General features: G+C 43.1%; 1 protein-coding gene across 22 annotated transcripts in view; it reads left to right on the top strand.

Moving 5' to 3' along the window:
- ABLIM1 (actin binding LIM protein 1) overlaps positions 1-18,736 on the top strand; it is a 288,553-nt gene that overhangs the window by 139,369 nt on the left and 130,448 nt on the right. For all 22 annotated transcript variants that reach the window (XM_073240363.1, XM_073240368.1, XM_073240372.1 and 19 more), the window contains exon 2: positions 8,616-8,750. In XM_073240363.1, coding sequence (XP_073096464.1) covers positions 8,616-8,750 — 135 coding nt within the window. The remainder of the gene's footprint in view (positions 1-8,615; positions 8,751-18,736) is intronic.

Genomic DNA, 18,736 nt, shown 5'->3' on the forward strand with positions numbered 1-18,736 from the left:
AATGGTATTTCTATTTTTAGTTTTTTGAGGAACCTCCATACTGCTTTCCACAATGGTTGAACTGGTTTACATTCCCACCAGCAGTGTAGGAGGGTTCCCCTTTCTCCACATCCACGCCAACATTTGCTGTTGTTTGTCTTCTGGATGTTGGCCATCCTAACTGGTATGAGGTGATATATCGTTGTGGTTTTAATTTGTATTTCTCTGATGATTAGTGATGTGGAGCATCTTTTCATGTGTCTGTTGGTCATCTGAATTTCTGAAGAAGAGTCTGTTCATATCCTCTGCCCATATTTTAATTGGATTATTTGCTTTTTGTTTGTTGAGGTGCATGAGCTCTTTAAATATTTTGGATGTCAACCCTTTATTGGATCTGTCATTTATGAATATATTCTCCCATACTGTAAGATGCCTTTTCTATTGATGGTGTCCTTCTCTGTACAGCTTGATATAGTCCCACTTGTTCATTTTTGCTTTTGTTTCCCTTGCCCAGGGAGATACGTTCATGAAGAAGTTGCTCATGTTTATGTCCAAGAGATTTTTGCCTGTGTTTTTTTCTAAGAGTTTTATGGTTTCATGACTTACATTCAGGTCTTTGATACATTTAGAATTTACTTTGGTGTATGGAGTTAGACAGTGATCCAGTTTCATTCTCCTACATGTAGCTGTCCAGTTTCGCCAACACCAGCTGTTGAAGAGGCTGTCATTTCCCCATTGTATATCCATGGCTCCTTTATCGTATATTAATTGACCATATATGTTTGGGTTAATATCTGGACTCTCTGTTCTGTTCCACTGGTCTGTGGCTCTGTTTTTGTGCCAGTACTGAATTGTCTTGATTACTGTGGCTTTGTAGTAGAGCTTGAAGTTGGGAAGCGAGATCCCCCCTGCTTTATTCTTTCATGGGAGCATTTTTAAATCTCTCCCTCACCTTTCCTTCCAGTCCCATGTTGGACTTCAAACATATTTTTTTCTTTCCTGGTGATTGAGTTCACTAAGTCTAAGCTTTGTTGAACTTCAGGAGATAATCTCTTCTCTCCCATTCACGCAGATGAACCCCTGAAGTAAAATGATGATGGAATGATCAAACCACCCTGGGTTATGCTATCACCTGGATGCCTAGGAGGATACCTGGCAAGGTGTCAAGTATAAATAATGCATATTTGCCTTTTCTTGGGAAGGAAACAGCAGCAAAGCTAGCTGTGTCATATAAAAAGCTTAACTGGGCCAGAACTTCAGGTCTGGGAGGAGCCTAAGCACCCAGAGAGTGCTTCTGGCATTTATAAAATCACATCTGATCCTGCATGGTGGATGCTGCGAGCACAAGTCATTTGCATTCATCTCCCCCATGGGCACGCAAACAATGGAGAGATGCAGGGGAAGGTGAGATTGTGTGTTTATTCACAGAGTAGGAGTGAGAGTGCCTTTTCAGAAAGGGTTCAACTTCTTGTTTCTGAAATTTGCATCTACCTGAATTAAAGCCTCATTTTGCTGTTTACTAGCAGTATAACCTCAACCAGTGGTGTGCTGGTATGTGTTTAACAACTGGCACTGAGAGTGGGGACAGGGGAAAGCCCCGATTTGCAATCTGCCAATTTCTATTGTGTAATGACTGATTTCAAGCTACAGAGGTGAAGACACTGACCGCACGGTTGGGCGGAGCTATGCACGGTCTGCTCTCCGCAGCTGGCAGGAGCCGGCTCCAGCTCACCATTCTGAGGGCAAATCCCTTCACATCACTCAAGTTTCATTTTTATATCTGTAGAATGAGGAGAATTTGGGGTTGATGGGATCAAGGGAGATACTACTATGTTTGAACACCTTTGGTAAATTGTAAAGTACCATACCCATACATATTTATCATATTTATCAGTTTGTCTAAAATGCCTTTCTTTAACTAGTTAGTTATTCCCAATGTGTCCTGGGCAATGACCAGAAGCAGCCAAAAAGAAAAGGCAAAGAAAGCTGGGAAGCTTCCTGTGCTGTTATCAGCCTTTGGCTTGTACCTCACTGGGACACGCTGAGCAAGAACTTCCTTCTTTGCCTTTTTAACATCTGGATTTGGGATTAGGTGGCAGAATGCAGCGGTGGTGCTATGCCTAGGCTAACCCTGGTCTCAGGCCCCTAAGCCTAAATGCTAATAGACTGTGACCCTCTCTCTTAATTTGCATTTTTATAAATGGCTCTAGGGGGGCTGTTGTCCTTCCCAATCTCAGAATTGGCACAGAAGTGACCCTCTAGCAGTCCGTAAAGATGCAGAGTTCTGCCAGCAGGGTTCAGACTGAAGCCACTGCCCAACTGTTTGTCTTGCTCCATTTCTAAATGGCATTGCTGGTACAGGGACTGTTTGAGATCCTGGGTGGCAATATCACATTTCAGAAAGGACTTCGTTAGTTTTTGGAAGTTCTTGCTCTCATGGGTTAGTGACACTCTTGGCTGACGTTCAGCAGACACGGACCTCCATGTGCCAGGCGGGTGCTGTCGGGGCTCCCACAAAGGGAAGACTTCATGTTGTCTCCACTACCAGCCCACGAGGCAGGTCCTGTACGCTTAGCCCCTCTTTACAATCTCCGGGAAGTGGAAGCACAAGGCAGGACTGGGAGTCAGGACTCCTAACTCCTCATCCAAGGTCCTTTCTAACTGCTGTTAGGGAAGAGAGGTGGCACTTTATACCGATGACTGTACTCCAGAGGAAAATGACTAACAGCGCTGTCAGAGAAAGGCTGAGGGGGGTCAGCAAAGGGTGTTGTCTCAGTGAGTCATCTCAAGCAAGAGGTGCATGCGGGGGGTCATTCTGTTACAAGGAGGAGGAGAAGACACCAAGCTGATTTTAAATTCCCTCTAAGATTAACCGGCACATACAGAAGGCAGGTGTAGCTCATCAGGGCAGGAGCATCATGTGATTTACAAGGAGGGACTTTCCTGGCTGAATTATTATAATCCTAGTACCTCTGGACCTTGAGGGAATCAGATTAACTGGATTTGAGCCTGAACTGTTTCCATAATCAGGAGCCCAGCTGACTGACTGCTGACAGTGTCTTTTTTATGTTTAGAGGAATAGCAAAGTCCTATCTCGAGTTGCCCCAGAAAAGGCAAAGCAAGTATCAGGCCCTTTTGCAAGCAGACAGCGACAAGTGGCCGGGAAGCTAGAGCAGAGGCACCCTACGGCTCCCCTGCTGCGGGAGTTCGGGCTGTGCTCTGTGCCAGATCGTACTCCTGATCACCAAGCTAATATGGTATAACGAAACTGGGTTGTGGGAGCCAATTAAAGAGAGTGATCATTTGGGGCACCTAATGACAGGGTAAGAGTGCATAGCTTCAAGTAACTACCAGTTGCCATACCAGGAAATGGACTTTTAGGTAAACTGCAAATTAAGCACTCTATGAATTTATTTAAGCTCTTGCATTTCTTGTTTCCTAGGCTCAATACTAGTGCTGTTGTAGCATAAAGAAAGGGAGTAGGAGGCGGAGAGAAGCAGGAGTACAGAGAAGTCATCTCTGTGCTGTGTTTATAGTTAAATGGGAATGAAAGGAGTAGAGGAATAGAAAATATTCTAAGTAATGAAGCAGGGTCTCTAAAATGTAGATTGCCAGGAGAACAGGGTTCCTGTCTTTGAGCAGAAATCACCCTTACCAGCAGAATACCATTTTGTGGTTGCACATCCAGACCAGTGCCAACCAGAGGCAGTTTCTGCCCAGGGTGGCGGCTGCAGGGAGAGCCCTCCTGACGGTAGGTTGTATTTCCCTGTTGTACAGCCCTTACCCTGTAAGTGTTCTTTTCCCATCATTTGCTGCAGCCTGGAGTAATTTCTTTTTACATTTGAAGTATTATTTCCCATCTGCTTATTTGCTAGCAGGTGTGACCTTTGGGATTATGGTGCCGCTGGGTGGTCACCTCTTCTGAGCTGGGTAATCAGAATTTAGTTAGTACATTGCACTAGCTTGATTTCCATCTATGCTGGATAAGACTTTCCTATGGAAATCCCCAGCCTCAGAGTGTGGCCTTTGGAGCCAGACTACTTGTTCTTAGCTGTGTGATCTTGAACAAGTTACCCAGCCCTGCAAAGGTGTCCTCCTCTCTGCAAAGGTGTCATCTGTATTGCAGGAGTGATAAGACGGCACTCCTGTATGGCATCCATGAGGATTATTTGTGATTGTGGGTATAAATGAGTATTTATAGCACCTGGGACATAACAAGGGTTCAAGAAATAATACCTATGATAATAGTATAATGGTGTTATAGTTATTTATTGAGATGTCATAAGTTCAGGACTCTGTAGCTTCATAACCATATTTTCCCTAATTCAAAAATTGAACTGCGAAGTAAAAAGATGACAACCCAGGCTATTGATGTGTGAAATCAGAAGTATCCCAGAAATTTAAAGGAACTAACCATTGATTGTAGCAGTTTTGCCAGGCCAGGATTGATGCGTTGTGAAAGAAAGCAAAATGAGCACAGCGCAAGGGAAAATGAAGTGCCTGGGTGACAGCACAGGTATTCGGTGCTGAAGGACTGGGAGAAGAATGCAGTCTTTGATTCACCTAAGCCATAGCAAAAGCTTCAGAGTAGAGCCGGGACGTGGGCTGGGCCCCATGGGTCAGGTTGGATTTGCACAGGTGAGAAAAGTAGGAGGCCTTCCAAGGGAGGCACAGTACACATGAAGTCACTGGGCATGATGGCAATCACGGACCGGGAGGTGGTCCGAAGTCCCACCATAGGGGGATTTGTATGTTTACACAAATAAATAGTGGAGTGTTTTAGGCACGTTCTTTGGGGTCAGGCTGCCTAAGTTCAGAATCACTCAGCACAGCGATAAGTACTCGGCAGATGTAGTTCCTTCTCAGATATCACAGTAGCTGGTGTGGGCCATGTTACTGAAGATCCCTAAGGCCCTGCAGGGGACTTTAGGCTTGATTGATTGGGGCCAGGAGAGCTATCAGATATATTTAGTCCTCTCATCATCTTAGGCTCCTCTCGGCTGTGACAAGAGGACTTTCCAACTTGTTTTTAATGTTCTCGATACCCTTGAAGAGTACTGGGCAGGTGTTTGGAGAAGGTCCCTCAGTTTGGGAATTTTCTCGTGATTAGACTAGGATTATGGAGTAGTTTTTTGGAAGAAAGAAGCACCATGCCAGTTTTCATCCCATTAGATCAAGGTATATCCTGTCAGCATGACTATCACTGTTGACGTTGACCTTGACCTCCTGGCTGAGATAGTGTCAGTCAGGTTTCTCCACTACAAAGTTATTCTTTCCCCCCCATTCTCCATGCTGTTGTCTTTGGGAAAAAGTCAGCAAGCGCCGCCCACACTTAGGGAGGGGAGATTAAGCTCCTCCCTGCAGGAGGCTTTGGGAGGGAAGAAGCCAGGGCGTAGGAAACTCGGCAACCAGAGTCAGGAGTTGAGGGCTGGGTGCGTCGGGTGAGAGAGGGATAACCAAGGGATGTGAAAGTGAACAGAGGTTAGTGAGAGATGAAAAAGAGGGTGGAATCAAGGGTGACAGCACAGCTCCAAGCATTGGTGATTGCAAGGTTGTTTGGGTTTGAGCAGCACAGCGTTAGTTTACTACCTGCTCTTCACTTCTTGGCTGAGTCACGTTGGGTGAGTCACCTCGTTCCTCCAAGTCTCAGTCTGCCCATTTGTAAGCTGGGGTTAACAGTCCCTGTTCCTCCTACATTGCAGAGAAATGAGGTAATGCAGATGTCAGGCCTGGGAAAACTACCAAGCAGAACGCAGTGTGGTTTCCAAGGCTGGTTAAGGGAGAGATGGTGCTGTTGGGAGGGAAGGTCAGAGAATATTCTCTTGCCTACAGTAATTTGAGTTGGGGTGAAATAAACACTGAGTCTCTTTTGGTCTTCGGATTCTGTCATTCCCTAAAAAGAAAAGTCCATTCCTTCACAAGTGGATTGTTCTGATATATGTCTGCCTAGGCTGATGTATGATGGAAAGCAAGTGAACTGTTCTGTTCATCTCTGGGTGGAAACAAAGGTCATCTCTGGGCATAGAGGACTTCACAGTGTAATATATATTTTCAAGGGGAAATGCTTGCAAAATGCTGATCCTAACTCTGACCTTTGCGACTGAGGCCAGCATTTATTTGCACCGGCACCTTTGTTCAGAAAAGGGAAACGCCAAGTGAAGTGATATTTTCCTATCCTCATTACTCAGCATAGCTTGCTTGCTTAGCTATAAAAAATTCAAATGCCAAGAGAAACTGCACTACAGATTTCTTATCCAAAAAATGCATTCTCCCTTACGGTCAAGAGTTCTACCCTGTGCTATTATTGTTTCTGAAGAAGATGGTCTTGTGGATTGTTTTTTTCACTCTAACTCTTCTCTCTAACTTGCTTACCCATATTGTCTGAGTTTTAAAGGGAAATAGTTCATAAACTGTGATATGCCTAAGAACCACCTGAGGAGCCATCCCCACTGTGCCCCAGTTCAGTGGGGCTGAGGAATCTGTATTTTTAATACACAGCCCAGGGGGTTCTGATTCGAGGATGGGCAGAGCTACCTTGAGGATCACCGCCTGGGTGCCATGCCCAGCTAGCCATACTTCATCACACACACTGTGTGCATTCCCTTTGTAGCCAAGTCCTAGCTTCTGCTTTGAGAATGTCACTTGAACTTGGCTAAATAAATTATTGCCTGACTTATAACAATCTCTGATTTAGACCAATAGTATGGGAGGAGCATGAATTTGGGAGTCAGAAAGGGTGTAGACCTTTGAGATTCCATTACCTGCTCCTGGGGCAGGTTGCTCAACTTCCTGTTTCCTTATCTGTCAAATGGGAATGACATTACCCACCTTACCAAGAGACAGAGGGGCTGGTGCAGATGGAATAAAATTATTTGTGTGTTAACACCTGGCATGATGCTTGGCATTTAGTCGACAGATGCTCAAGGCATACCACTTTCCTCCATTCTTATAGGAAGCAAGAATTAACTTAAAGAAACCATTTGCATATTCTCCACTGGCAAATAAAGCTGGTATTAAGGGTAACCATTTTTTAATGCCCAGGTAAATAGATTTTTGGCCTTGTTACATATCACTTTAAAAGTCAGTGGTTGTTCAGAGATCTTGAAAGGATGCCCTTCCTTAATTTCTTTAGATAATACAGACTCCTGTTTTAAACACATTTCCAGGAGAGATCCCAGCAGAAGATAAGGCAATGCAGGCCCACCACAGTGTTGGTACCAGGTCCTCCCCACGTCCAGTGCAGAGAATTCAGATCAGGTGTTCAACATGAAACTACACATTTCAGCTCCTCTTCAAAATCTCAGAGGAACCACCTTGTTTCCCAGAATGTAGCTCGTAATGGAGCCTTTGGACGGTCTGGTTCAAACCCTTTCCAGGTGAAATGAGAATGTTACAGTGGTCTGAGAAAAACAATGCCCTATTATACTTGCGGGGTCCTGCAAGCACCTCAGTAGCAGTGAGGTGTATTCTAAATTGAGTGTCAGTAAAATCTGCCCACAGTCCCTCTGTCAATCCAGTTTTACCATTTGAGGAAAAAAAATCATCTTTGTTCTTTGTGTTGGCTGATTATTTTGGGTTCCCTGTTCTTATCCCATATCACACTCATGTAGGTACTTATGTAATACATTTTTATATATCACGTGGTTCCTACTTCTGAGGACCCAAATCAGGAAAGGAATTTAATAACAAAAATCTGCATTCTCTGGCTGGAGAGCTTGCACATTAACTGAAGACTCTCCCTGGCCTGTCTCTTAGTCCTTTGTAAAGGAAAGGCTGCAAATCCTTTTCCTGGGGCAGGACAACCACAGTAACTTCTATTCTCTGAAGGCTTTATTCTGGAAACTGGGGAAACAAGCACTGTAGACTCCAACATATGATTTTAGAATCTGAAAAGACCTTCAAAATCTTCTGTTTTGTAGAAGAAGCAGGTGAGATTCAGAGAGATCCACATAGTTACTAATTTTTAAAAAATGACTGCCTGCGAAGTGTGTATTAGGAATGGGGCACACAATCAGAGGCTCCTGACAGGCCTCCGAGAGGTTAAATGAGTTGCCAAACTAAGATCAGGAAGGACTACCTGGTAGAACAGACAAGAAACCAGCCAGCGCACGCTCATAAGAGAATGAGCGTTTCCTGGGCTCCTTTGGGGCAGGAGCCTTCTGCTGTGTTCTGAGCAGCTAGGGTAAGAGGGGAGAAGTGCAAATGGGAAGCAAAAACAGGAATTTTAAGAAATGTCCCCATCCTTAAGGAACTTAGTCTGCAGTGAATGTGCTGAAAGGTGCTTTCTAACTCAAAGATGTATTAAAAATGTGTATTACAAAATATTGAACCAAACAAGATCGTGTATTTACTGCCCCAACTGTGTAGTCCTAGAGAAGCTTGGAAAGAAGGGGACTTCTGGCTCCCAGAAGAACAATCCCGGTGTTTTCCCCACTGGTCTGTCAAACCCACCACTTCCTGATTTACCCGTGTACCCCCATGATTATGGCATGGGGGAGAAGGGGCACAGTTCCCACTTACTGGATCAATTTGTGGCTCTTTTGGTACCAAAATTGCAGGTACCTTTACGCAGGGCCACACAGATGGCTTTTGTAGGGATGCCTTCTACTCTCATGGCTCTTTTGTTTTTCTTGCAGTGGCCCATCCCCAAGACCCTCACCACCCTTCGGAGAAGCCTGTCATTCACTGCCATAAATGCGGGGAGCCGTGCAAGGGTGAAGTGCTTCGGGTTCAGACCAAACATTTCCACATCAAATGTTTCACCTGCAAAGGTATGGCACCTCCTGCTTGTGGGCTTGCTGACATGCCACAGTCAGAGCTTGTCTTGGGCCGTGCCTTCCTGTTCACTCCATGTGATAAGTGAATGTACTCACAAGCCCTGGAATCACTGACTTCCTCTGGTTTGGGTTGGGTTAGATTCAAGGGGGAACCTGAGTCCCCGAAGACCTGCAGCACGTAGGCCTTTGGGTGTTAGCTGAGGTCCCTGATCTTGGGAGGACAGATGAAGTGTGGAAGAGCAGTGAAAGTGCAATTTTGTGTTTTGTACTTCATGTATCTTTTCCTTCAAAATGAAGGACTCATAGTACAGAGTCACCTTGTCCCCAAAGCCATTATTTACAGGAGGGCTCAGAAACTTGTAAGGCTGGGGTTCTAGGTCACCGGATCCTGTGGGGTAATGTAGGCTGTGTGTGTGTTAAGTGGGAATTAAGCAAGAACACTTGGAATGCCTCCACGCAGAAAAATACCTCCCATCCGAGAAGCTACCAATTTGAGGTTGGTTTCCATTAACAAGCCTCCCTTTAGGGCTCATCTGTTGGCAACTCAGAATGAAATATGTTGACCCGTTATCCTGGAGCCAAGGCATGGCTAAGTGGAGAAAATGGGTAAAGAGAGGGGTTTTTGTGTGTTCAAGAAAGCAGTTGCTTGAGCTGAGGGTGTGTCTGGGGGGCTCAGGTTTGGTTGAGGGAAACAGGAGAGATGGAAGAGGGACAAGACTGTGAGCCTGCTCCACAGCTGCCCCCTGCCCTCTGTATGTGGGACGCGCTCTCATCCCTGCAAACCGTGTTGCATCTTGGGTATCTTAGGCAATGAACTCAGCGTTGCCATCTTAAGCCACCAGTCTGCGGCCAGGGAGGTTCTCAGATAGACTCCAGGCTGCCCAGTGACTCTCAGACAGGCAGAAAAGAATGGGGAGGGGCTTTTCTGGAGTCTACAACTGTTTCTATCACTGAGTATAAACCTCTCAGGAGAACGAGCGCTGGCATCTAGCTCAGGTGAGACTGTGTCATTGAGCGCGCCAAACTCCCAGTCATAAAGTGAGGAGGTCATGGGGATGCAAAGTGTAGCCTAGGGAATAGAGTCAGTATTACGGAAATAACTTCGTGTAGTCACAGATGGTAACTGCACATATCACGGTGAGCATTTCATAATGTATATAATTGTCAAATCACTATGTTGTACACCTAAACCTAGTATAATATTGTATGTCAGCTATACTTCAAGGAAAAAAATTTTAAATAACTTTTAAAAAGAGAAAGAGATCCTTTAATCGTCCTGAAAACCCCCGCAAATAAGAAGAAAACTTCCCAGTTTTCAGACAGCTCCGGTTTGTCATCGGGAAGCAGTAGGGTCTCATCCGGGGTACTGGGCGCTGCCACACCGTGTGGCCGTCATTCCCACCGTCACCCCTGAGCAGCTGTGATCTCAGGCAGATTGCCTCTCTCTCTGTGGCTCTGTGTCTTTATCTGTAAAATAAAGAGGCTGGGCCAAGGGATTTTTAAGTCACCCCACATCTGAAGTTTGCCAATTCCATATACGTATATATGTATATAGCCACGTATGTGGATGTAGAGAACCCAGAAGCATTGAATTAGAGCCAGGTGGCACGTCAGAGAAAAAATATTTTCTGGTCACATCCTGAGTGGCTAACGTGAAGTCAGGCATTATGTTTTATTTTTTTGCTCATTAATTTCCTGAGATATGGCTCAATGGGTAGGTTTGGTATGAAACAAATGCAATCCATTAACGACCACAGTGCTGCAGGCATTTATATTTCTAGTTGAAGGTACAATATTTTAGTCTCAGTTCCAGGTAGTCACTGTTCAACCCATCAAGGAGTTAGAAGACATACTCATTTTTCCCCTGTGGGTGGGGAGCGTCCTTGTTCTTGTTCTCTTGTAGCTTAAATTTGAAAACTGAATGTTATTTCTGTTCGAATGTTGTATATACTTACTTCATGCTATAAATATGTTCCTGAAAAGCTGAATCTTTCTGTCAGCTGGATCATATTTTAGGAGCACTTGCTGTTCGTAGGAGTTACTTTTAGTTGAATAAAACTTTACTAAAATAAATGTCTTCTATTCCTGTGAATTTTCTCACAGGCTGTCCATGTCTACTGTCTTATTTCCCAAGTCCCTGGGGTCACCCTTTTCTTTACTATCCAAAGAAAATGGCTTGAGCTCCCCATTCCTTATGCTCTAGCAAGTTCTTCCCTTTTTCTTAAGACTCTTTTTCTTAAGACTCTAGAGTAGTGTTGTCCAATAGAAATATGCTGTGAGCTGCATATGTAATTCCAAATCTTCGAATAGCTATAGTATTACCAAAGTAAAAAGGGGTAATTAGCTTTCATAATATATTTTATTTATTCCTGTATAACCAGAATATTATCATCTCAACATGTAATTAATATAAAAACTACTGAGATATTTGACATTACTTTTTTTCGCACTAGTTTATCAGCGTATCTCATTAGGACTAGTCACATTTCAAGTGCTCAATAGCTCCACGTAGTTAAGACCATGGTATGGGACAGCACAGTTCTAGAGATTCCTCAAGGTCCCCTCAAGGGAAGTTATAGTACTGAGTAGGTGACAGCTGACCTTGTATTCTCAGGCCATCTCCTGAACAAGACATTGCTCCTTAGCCAGGGCCATTTCTTTCTTTCTTCCATTTTTTAAATTAAGAAACTTTCATTTTTAGAGCAGTTTTAAAGTATGTAGAAAAAGTGAACAGAAGGTACAGAGCAGAGCCATTTCTCAGACTTACTGAGAACCTCGCCTGCCACCATGTGGGGCTGCTCTCTCCACAAAGACCCTTCCCCCTCCGTCCCAGGACCTGCTTCCTTCTCCCTCACTGTCAGATGGGGACTGTAAATTTCCTTAGAGTCGCTACTTTTAATCGATCCTTTAGGATGGTGTCCCAGCAGAAACATAAGTCTTCTTGAGGAATGCCATCTTTCTCCTGACCCAGGCGGGCCAGACTGCTGCTGCGTCTTTAGACTCCAGTTTTGTCTTCTTCCTGTTACGTCTGCAGTGGAGGTGTCACGTGCAGATAGTGAGCGAATGTCCTGGGACAGAGGATATTGAGGAGAGGGCACTTGCTAAAATAAGCCTGGGCTTTTGGGCAAGAGCTGGTTGAGCACAGAGGAGAAACATTCAGGTTCTGACTGTGATTTTGGGGCCAGAATTTCTCCCTTCAATTCTCAACCTATTCTCCTTTACACATATACCATGTTGCCAAAGCCTTATAGTCCTCGAATGGGACCAGTGGTGGTTTTGCACAATTAGAAAGAAAACCCTAAAATGCAAATACCTGTGGGAACAAAAAGCAGAGGTAAGCTCTTTTTTACTAAGATTGAGTTTTGAACAGAGAAGGAGAAAGAGGGCACTAAACATCTTACACGAGAGCTAGACAAGTACAATGGTGGAAAAGCATGACTTCGGGGTTACAGGTCATGGCTCAAACATAAACCAGTAATCAGTCCATGACTTCATCGGTTTAGCTGTAACAGGATCATGGTTAGTGAGCAAGAATTTTGTTGGTGTACCCATCTCACTTCCTGAAGTGTCTGACATCTTGGGATCTGATGGTCCAGGAGTTATTTATCCAGTTAGTAGATGTTAACTGAACATATACTCCATGCAAGTTATTATGCTAAGTGCTGAGAATAAAGAGACAGCATACCACATTTGTCTGCAACTCCTGAGGTATGTAAAGACATATAAATAAACAGCATTTATGATGCTGAGTAGTAGGTGCTCTGATACATAAGGTGCAGACTGGAGGCAGGAAGGCCCATTGGGGAGATAATGATAGTCCAGGTGGAAAATGTGAAGTGACAGTAAGTGTGACAGAGACGGAGGGACAGACTTAAGGGGCATTTAAAGTTAAGGTTGATGGGATTGTATGTGAGGAGTGAAGGAGGATCCAGGTTTCCTGTTGGAATGCCTGGTGGACAGATGGCTGCCACCAACTGAGGGAACAGAGGCTCATGGGTAAGGTAGCGTCCAGGAGAGAGATCAGCTGGCCATGCGTTGAGGCCTAGTAACATGGCGCATCCAGAGTTCAGTCGGCTTAGCACTCAAGATACTAGGCTGTGTTGGCAAGAAGCGTTTCAGTGTTTGGCGCCCAGGCAACAGCTGAAGCTGTGTAATCATGTGTGGAATTTCCCTGGGAAAGGGCAAGAGGCAGGAACCGAATAATAAAGAACGCCAGTGTAGAAACACCTAGAACCGAATTCCCATTTGTGACCTTGGAAAATGTACCCCTCTGGTGATGAGACGAGGAAAAGTGGTTTAATTAATGGACGGATTCTATGATTAAAAGAAAAGGAGATCCCCAAAGCTTAGCTTATTCTTTGCAATAACCCAATGGGAGTAAAATATGGCTGCAGGGTTCTGGATGGAGCTATTCTTTGTCTTCAGTAATCAGTAGCTTTGTTTCTCACCCTTGCCCATAAGCAGCAATCATCCCTCTGACTTAAAGGAGTTTTTTGTAAGATGCTATCCTTTCATTCTGACATAGTTCCAGGGATGTGGCAGTTTTTTAATGTAGCACCTTTGTCTGCATCATGGCTATAATACATGCTCTATGAGAGATTAAGAAACCTGTTTATTATATGTTCAGTAGTTAATTATATATTAATACTTAATTTTAATTATATATATATATACACACATATATAGCTCATCATATTGATATGTTACATTGTTCATTATAATTATTGCTGCTTATCCTAAGCATTTGTGTCAGGATAATGCCCTAGATCCATTTTTCTGCCAGAAAGTTCTTTAGAAAATACCAGTGACCAGAAAATCCAAGAAAGTCTGTCTAGACATATTTTCTGTTTTCAGTGATCCATTCTTGAACTATTCTGCCTAAAATTTCAGCTAGTCCCTATATCAAATCTCTCCCTGCTTTTGTCTTTTCTTCCTTAATACTTATCATTATTTAACAGGTTTCATTCATTTATCTTTGGTGCCCTACAAGAGAGTGCGCTCCTTGAGGGCAGAGATATTTTTGTCTGTGCTGTTCACCACTCTGTACCCAGTGCCTAGAACAATGCCCGCCATGGTGAGCGCTCAGTAAGGCAAATGAATGAACGAACAATGACCATGTATTCCTTTGGGACCTGAATATTAGTTAATGTTTTGGCATAGTTAATCGACAAAGTTTGTCAAGTGCTCACAGTGATATATGTCCTCAAACGCTTATTAGACAGTAACAGGATCTTCTGAAACTTCAGTGTTAAGTAAAGCTGTCCATCACTGATCACAGAGCCACATATCTGCCTGGCAGAGACAGTGGGTGAGAGAACTTGGTGCTGAAGGCTTCTGCCAGGCAGCTCCTGGCTAAGATGTTGCTGCTACTTAGTTTTTATGCTGGTTTAGACCTTTAGCTTTCTCACCTGGGTTTGCAGGGGTGAACTGACTATGGCTATTTTTGGACTCAAGTGGAAAATTGATCAAACTCCAGCGAACTGGAAGCAGTTTCTTAAATCCCCTGAGAGCTGAACTCAGGCTTTCATTACCTATTTAGAAAATCTTAGTCATTCAGAAACAGTTTTAAAAAATTACCCAGGATGCAAGAAAATGAAGTCTGATACAAATGTGTCCCCTTCTCACAGCAAATGAAAAACCCACTTTCATGCCATCTTTTGTTTATGAAATGATAATCCTGAGTATTTTCTCTTTTGAATTTTGTACCATTTCAACTGTTACTGAGTCAGATAATACAATTTAGATTTTTTCAATAGTTAAGCTTTTGAATTCTGAACTGGAACAGAATAAGGGCTCATAAATTCTCTAAAATAAAATACACTGCTTAACAATTTTGATTCTTGTTGGGAGATAATTATCCTTGGGTCTCTTGTGAGCAGAGACTCTAGTAACTTTTTGTTCTGAATTATTTTATCAAGGTTGGATATACAGCAAAGAACCTTGGAAGATAGAGCTAGTGTTTCCCTCTGGAGTAGAGCATGAATTTGTTTGCTGTCTAGTATAACAAAGATAATATCTGCCTCTGGAGCAAAGGTTGGACATGTTTGCTTGCAGCTCATTATAAAAGATTGGGGTTTCCTACGCTCAGAGTTCTTCAGCTGTGACACAAACCTACTGCACTTGCAGCAGCCAGCCAGGTCCACCTCTTTTGCCTCTGGGGGACTTGGGTGGCATGGGGAACCAGGAACAAATATGAAGCTCATGTTACCTGGTGAGAGTAATAAAGTCTTTCTCTTCTGACCTAGGACTTTCATGTTTTCTTCCAGCATCCATAAGGTGAGGGCAGGCTCACTTGTATCTTGCAAATATAATCTCAGGTTCTTACATAAAGTTCTCGACAACTCTCAGTTCCTGTACATGAAAGCGTATTTCTTGAGCAAGGGTGTGCCAGAGTTCACCCAATGTGATCAAGGAGGAACACATTTCGAAGAAAATGATTTGTACACCAAAGTTATGGAAGTGTGTATACTATAGAGGGGGCAGGAAAGCTGATATTTTCCTCAAGCATTATTAAAGCAACGATTGAACCAGTCTTCCTGCTTGCTCTTTCCATCTCCCGACCCTAAGCCCTTGGAGTGCCCCATGCTCAGACCTCTCTCTAGGTCCCCTTTCTAGTGATCTCACCCTGTTTCATGGTGTAAGTGCCATCTGCACCCTGACAGTTACCAGCTCTGGACCTTTCCCTGCAATCCAGACTGCAGTCCACGTCAAAGGCCTTCTCAGCATCTCCAGTGGGCCTCTCAAATCAAACTCCTGATCACTACTCACACCATCCCCACCCCTTTCTTCTTCTCTACCCTTTTAATTTTAGCAGTTGCCAATTACCTTCCTCCTCCTAGTCGCTCAGGCTAGAAATCTTGGAATCATTCTTAACTTTTCTTTTTCTCTCACATGCCGCAAGTAACCCACCAACAAATCCTGTCAGCCCTGTCTTCAGTGGATACAAGGTCTGACCATTTATCACTATCCAAAGATCACCCCACTGTTGCAAGTCACCTTCATGTCTTTCCTGAATTAACAATTGTATCAGGTCTTCCTGTATGGCCCTGCAGTTTATTTGCAGTGCAATAGCCAAGGAGATCCTTAAAAAAAAAAAAGTCAGATCCTGTCAGCTTTCCAAAGAATTCCCCCATCTTTCAGAATGAAATCCAAAGACCTCAGTTTGGCCTTGGTGTCCACTCCCCACTATCACTCTCTGACCTCATCTCCCACCATTTTCTCCCTGGCTCATTCCACCCTGGCCTGCTTGATTGTTCTTAAACAAACCAAGCACCAGACAGACTCCGGACCTTCCCACCTACTGTTCTTTTCCCTGACAAGCTTTTAACGAGGATATGTGCCTGATGACTTCCCTCACTGCCTTTGGGTCTCTTCTCAAATGTCACTTATCACTGAGTTCATCCTTGACACTATCTGATGTGTACAAGTGTGTGTGTGTGTGTGTGTGTGTACACAATTTAGGTTATGGTTTACATTTTGCCTGTCTCCTCTACTAGAATGCAGGTACCAGTAGAGCAGGAGATTTATGAGCAGTCTTCAGAAATAAGGCTAGCTTAGAGTAGGCACTCAATAATATTTGTTGAATGAATGAAGTATTTATCATTGAGTAATATACTAATCATAGATCATTATTTCCAAATTATTAATTCCAGGTCCCTCAGATTTTATTTTAATTGATGTCTTCATAAACATGGGAAGGTGGAAATTGTGTTTTGTGAAATTGTTTTCTAGACACAGCATTTTTCACTCAGTGAAAAAATGTTCTCTCTTCAGTCCTTTTTTTTAATCCTTCTAAGTTTGTGAAGCATAGGTCTCTGTAAGAAAGAACAGCTTTCCGGCCCGAAGACTTGATCGAGCAATCATATCAAAGCTCAAATGGAATTGTACCATTTACTATTTATTTCTACAAATTCTTTATATATGGATAAGTGGCACTGGAAGTTTTGATTTATGGTATACATTTGCCTTTTAAAATAACTGTGCATAATAAAAGTGAGCTGATTTTTTAAAGACATTAAGGAAATAAAATAAATAGATCAAAAACACAAAAAAAAAATAGTGCAGGTGGTAGATGACTGAAATTGGGAAGGTTTGAGAAACACAGATCCTAGGAACAGGCCTGGATTTGCATCTGAAATGATGTTAAACCATATTGTGACCATAGATCCCCTGAAAAGTAGAAAAACTGCACTTACGTAAATATAGTCAAACTTTTCAACCATTATGGTTGAGATTTGTCTGCTGCTAATTAGATTGAATTAGTGCAGTTTGGGTTGTAGTTTTGAAAGTATCCTATAAGAATCAACCCTACTAGTCATTTTTTTTTCTTTTATGTAATCTGAGAAAGAATTCTGATAGTGTCCGGAGAGGTATTATCAACTGACTGATAGCTTAGAGCCAAAGTAGGGTTCCTTTCGGAATCCCTCCTTGGTTGATAAGATCAACCATGACACAACTGGGATAAACAACTTATCATCTTTTTGTTCACATTAAAACCATACAGGTGTTAAGTCACCTTTCCTTGTGATGGGGAAGTGGCCTTTGTCAGGTTCCTTTACTTGTCCCATGATACAAATGAACAATCCCTCAACCTTTCCCTGTAAGTCCCCGCAGTGTTCCATCGCCTGCCGTGGAAAGCCGAGCAGGGTCATTGAGCAGGTCCTGCTTCCCTCCCAGAAAAGCATTTGCGGTGTAACTGAGAACCAGAGACACCCTTTCTGCTATGTCTGGAGGCTTCTAAAATGCTGAGTTTTTCTTTGTTTTACAAGTACAAGAACCACTATTTAGTGAGAATTAGGTGAGTCTCAAGAGATATGCTGTATCAGGAGATACCATGTATATGGTTTGAAAGCTACCTGGAGGGGTGTTAAATTTATGAAACCCCTAGGGCAGAGTTTATAAAATATGGTCCAAGAAGCACCTACCCCAATGTGACCTGGATGATGGTGAAGGGTTCAAATTCCTGTTCTTACCCTCATCTCTTTGATGAGTATCTCAGTGGTTGGAGTCTAGCATTTCTAACCAGCAATCTAGGCTGACCAAATTTGAGAGCCACTGTTTTGTTGGACATGAGACTTAACTGGTGGTGGGGTGCTGGAGGGGAAAAAGTGGAGGCCTAAGGAAAGAACAAAAGAAAGAGAATTTCAGTAGCCTATTCAGGACCATCTAGATGAGGATTGTCTGATCATGGCCCTTGTTTCTTATGAAATTCCCAGGAATTAGGCTTTTCTTTAGCACAGCTTCGTTATATGTAGAATTCAGTCATAAAATACTCAGCTAAAGAGTAGATACAAAATATAGTCTCTAAACATACCTAGTAATAAGGAGATGGAAAAAAATCATTTTATCCAAATATATCTGGTGGATTCTGAATGGGGCAAAAGACGCAAGGGTATAGAAGCCCCGATTGCCTGGCTGATCTGTATCCATGAGTTCAAAGCTGAAAACTGAAATCAAGTGACTGTGAATGATGAAAACCCTGGCTAACCTGTAGGGCATGCTATACATTCTGAGTATAAACAGTAACATTTGTTTACTCAACAAATACTTTTTGAGTGCTAAGTGATTTAAAAAAAGTTATACATGATCAGGTTAAACAGACAGGTTAGTCATAATATCTGCCTTCATAGAGATATGCCATATCCCGAACGTTTGTGTTCCTGCAAAATTCATATGGTGAATCCCCAAGGTGATGGTATTAGGAGTGGAGCCCTTGGGAGGAGATGAGATCATGTGGGTGACACCTTCATGAATGGGATTAGCCCCCTTTGAAGAAGAGAGCCCAGGGAGTTCCCCAGTGAAAAGATGGCCATCTGTGAACCAAGAAGCAGGCTCTTGCCAGATAGAATCTGCTGGCACCTTGATATGGGACTTCCCAGCCCCCAAAACTATGAGAAATAAATTTCTGTTTTTCTAAACCACCCAATCTATGGTATTTGTAGCATGAATAGACTAAGGATACTAATCAGACATTCAAATAA

This window comes from Manis javanica, chromosome 7 (assembly GCF_040802235.1).
Source record: "Manis javanica isolate MJ-LG chromosome 7, MJ_LKY, whole genome shotgun sequence".
NCBI classification, from domain to species: domain Eukaryota; kingdom Metazoa; phylum Chordata; class Mammalia; order Pholidota; family Manidae; genus Manis; species Manis javanica.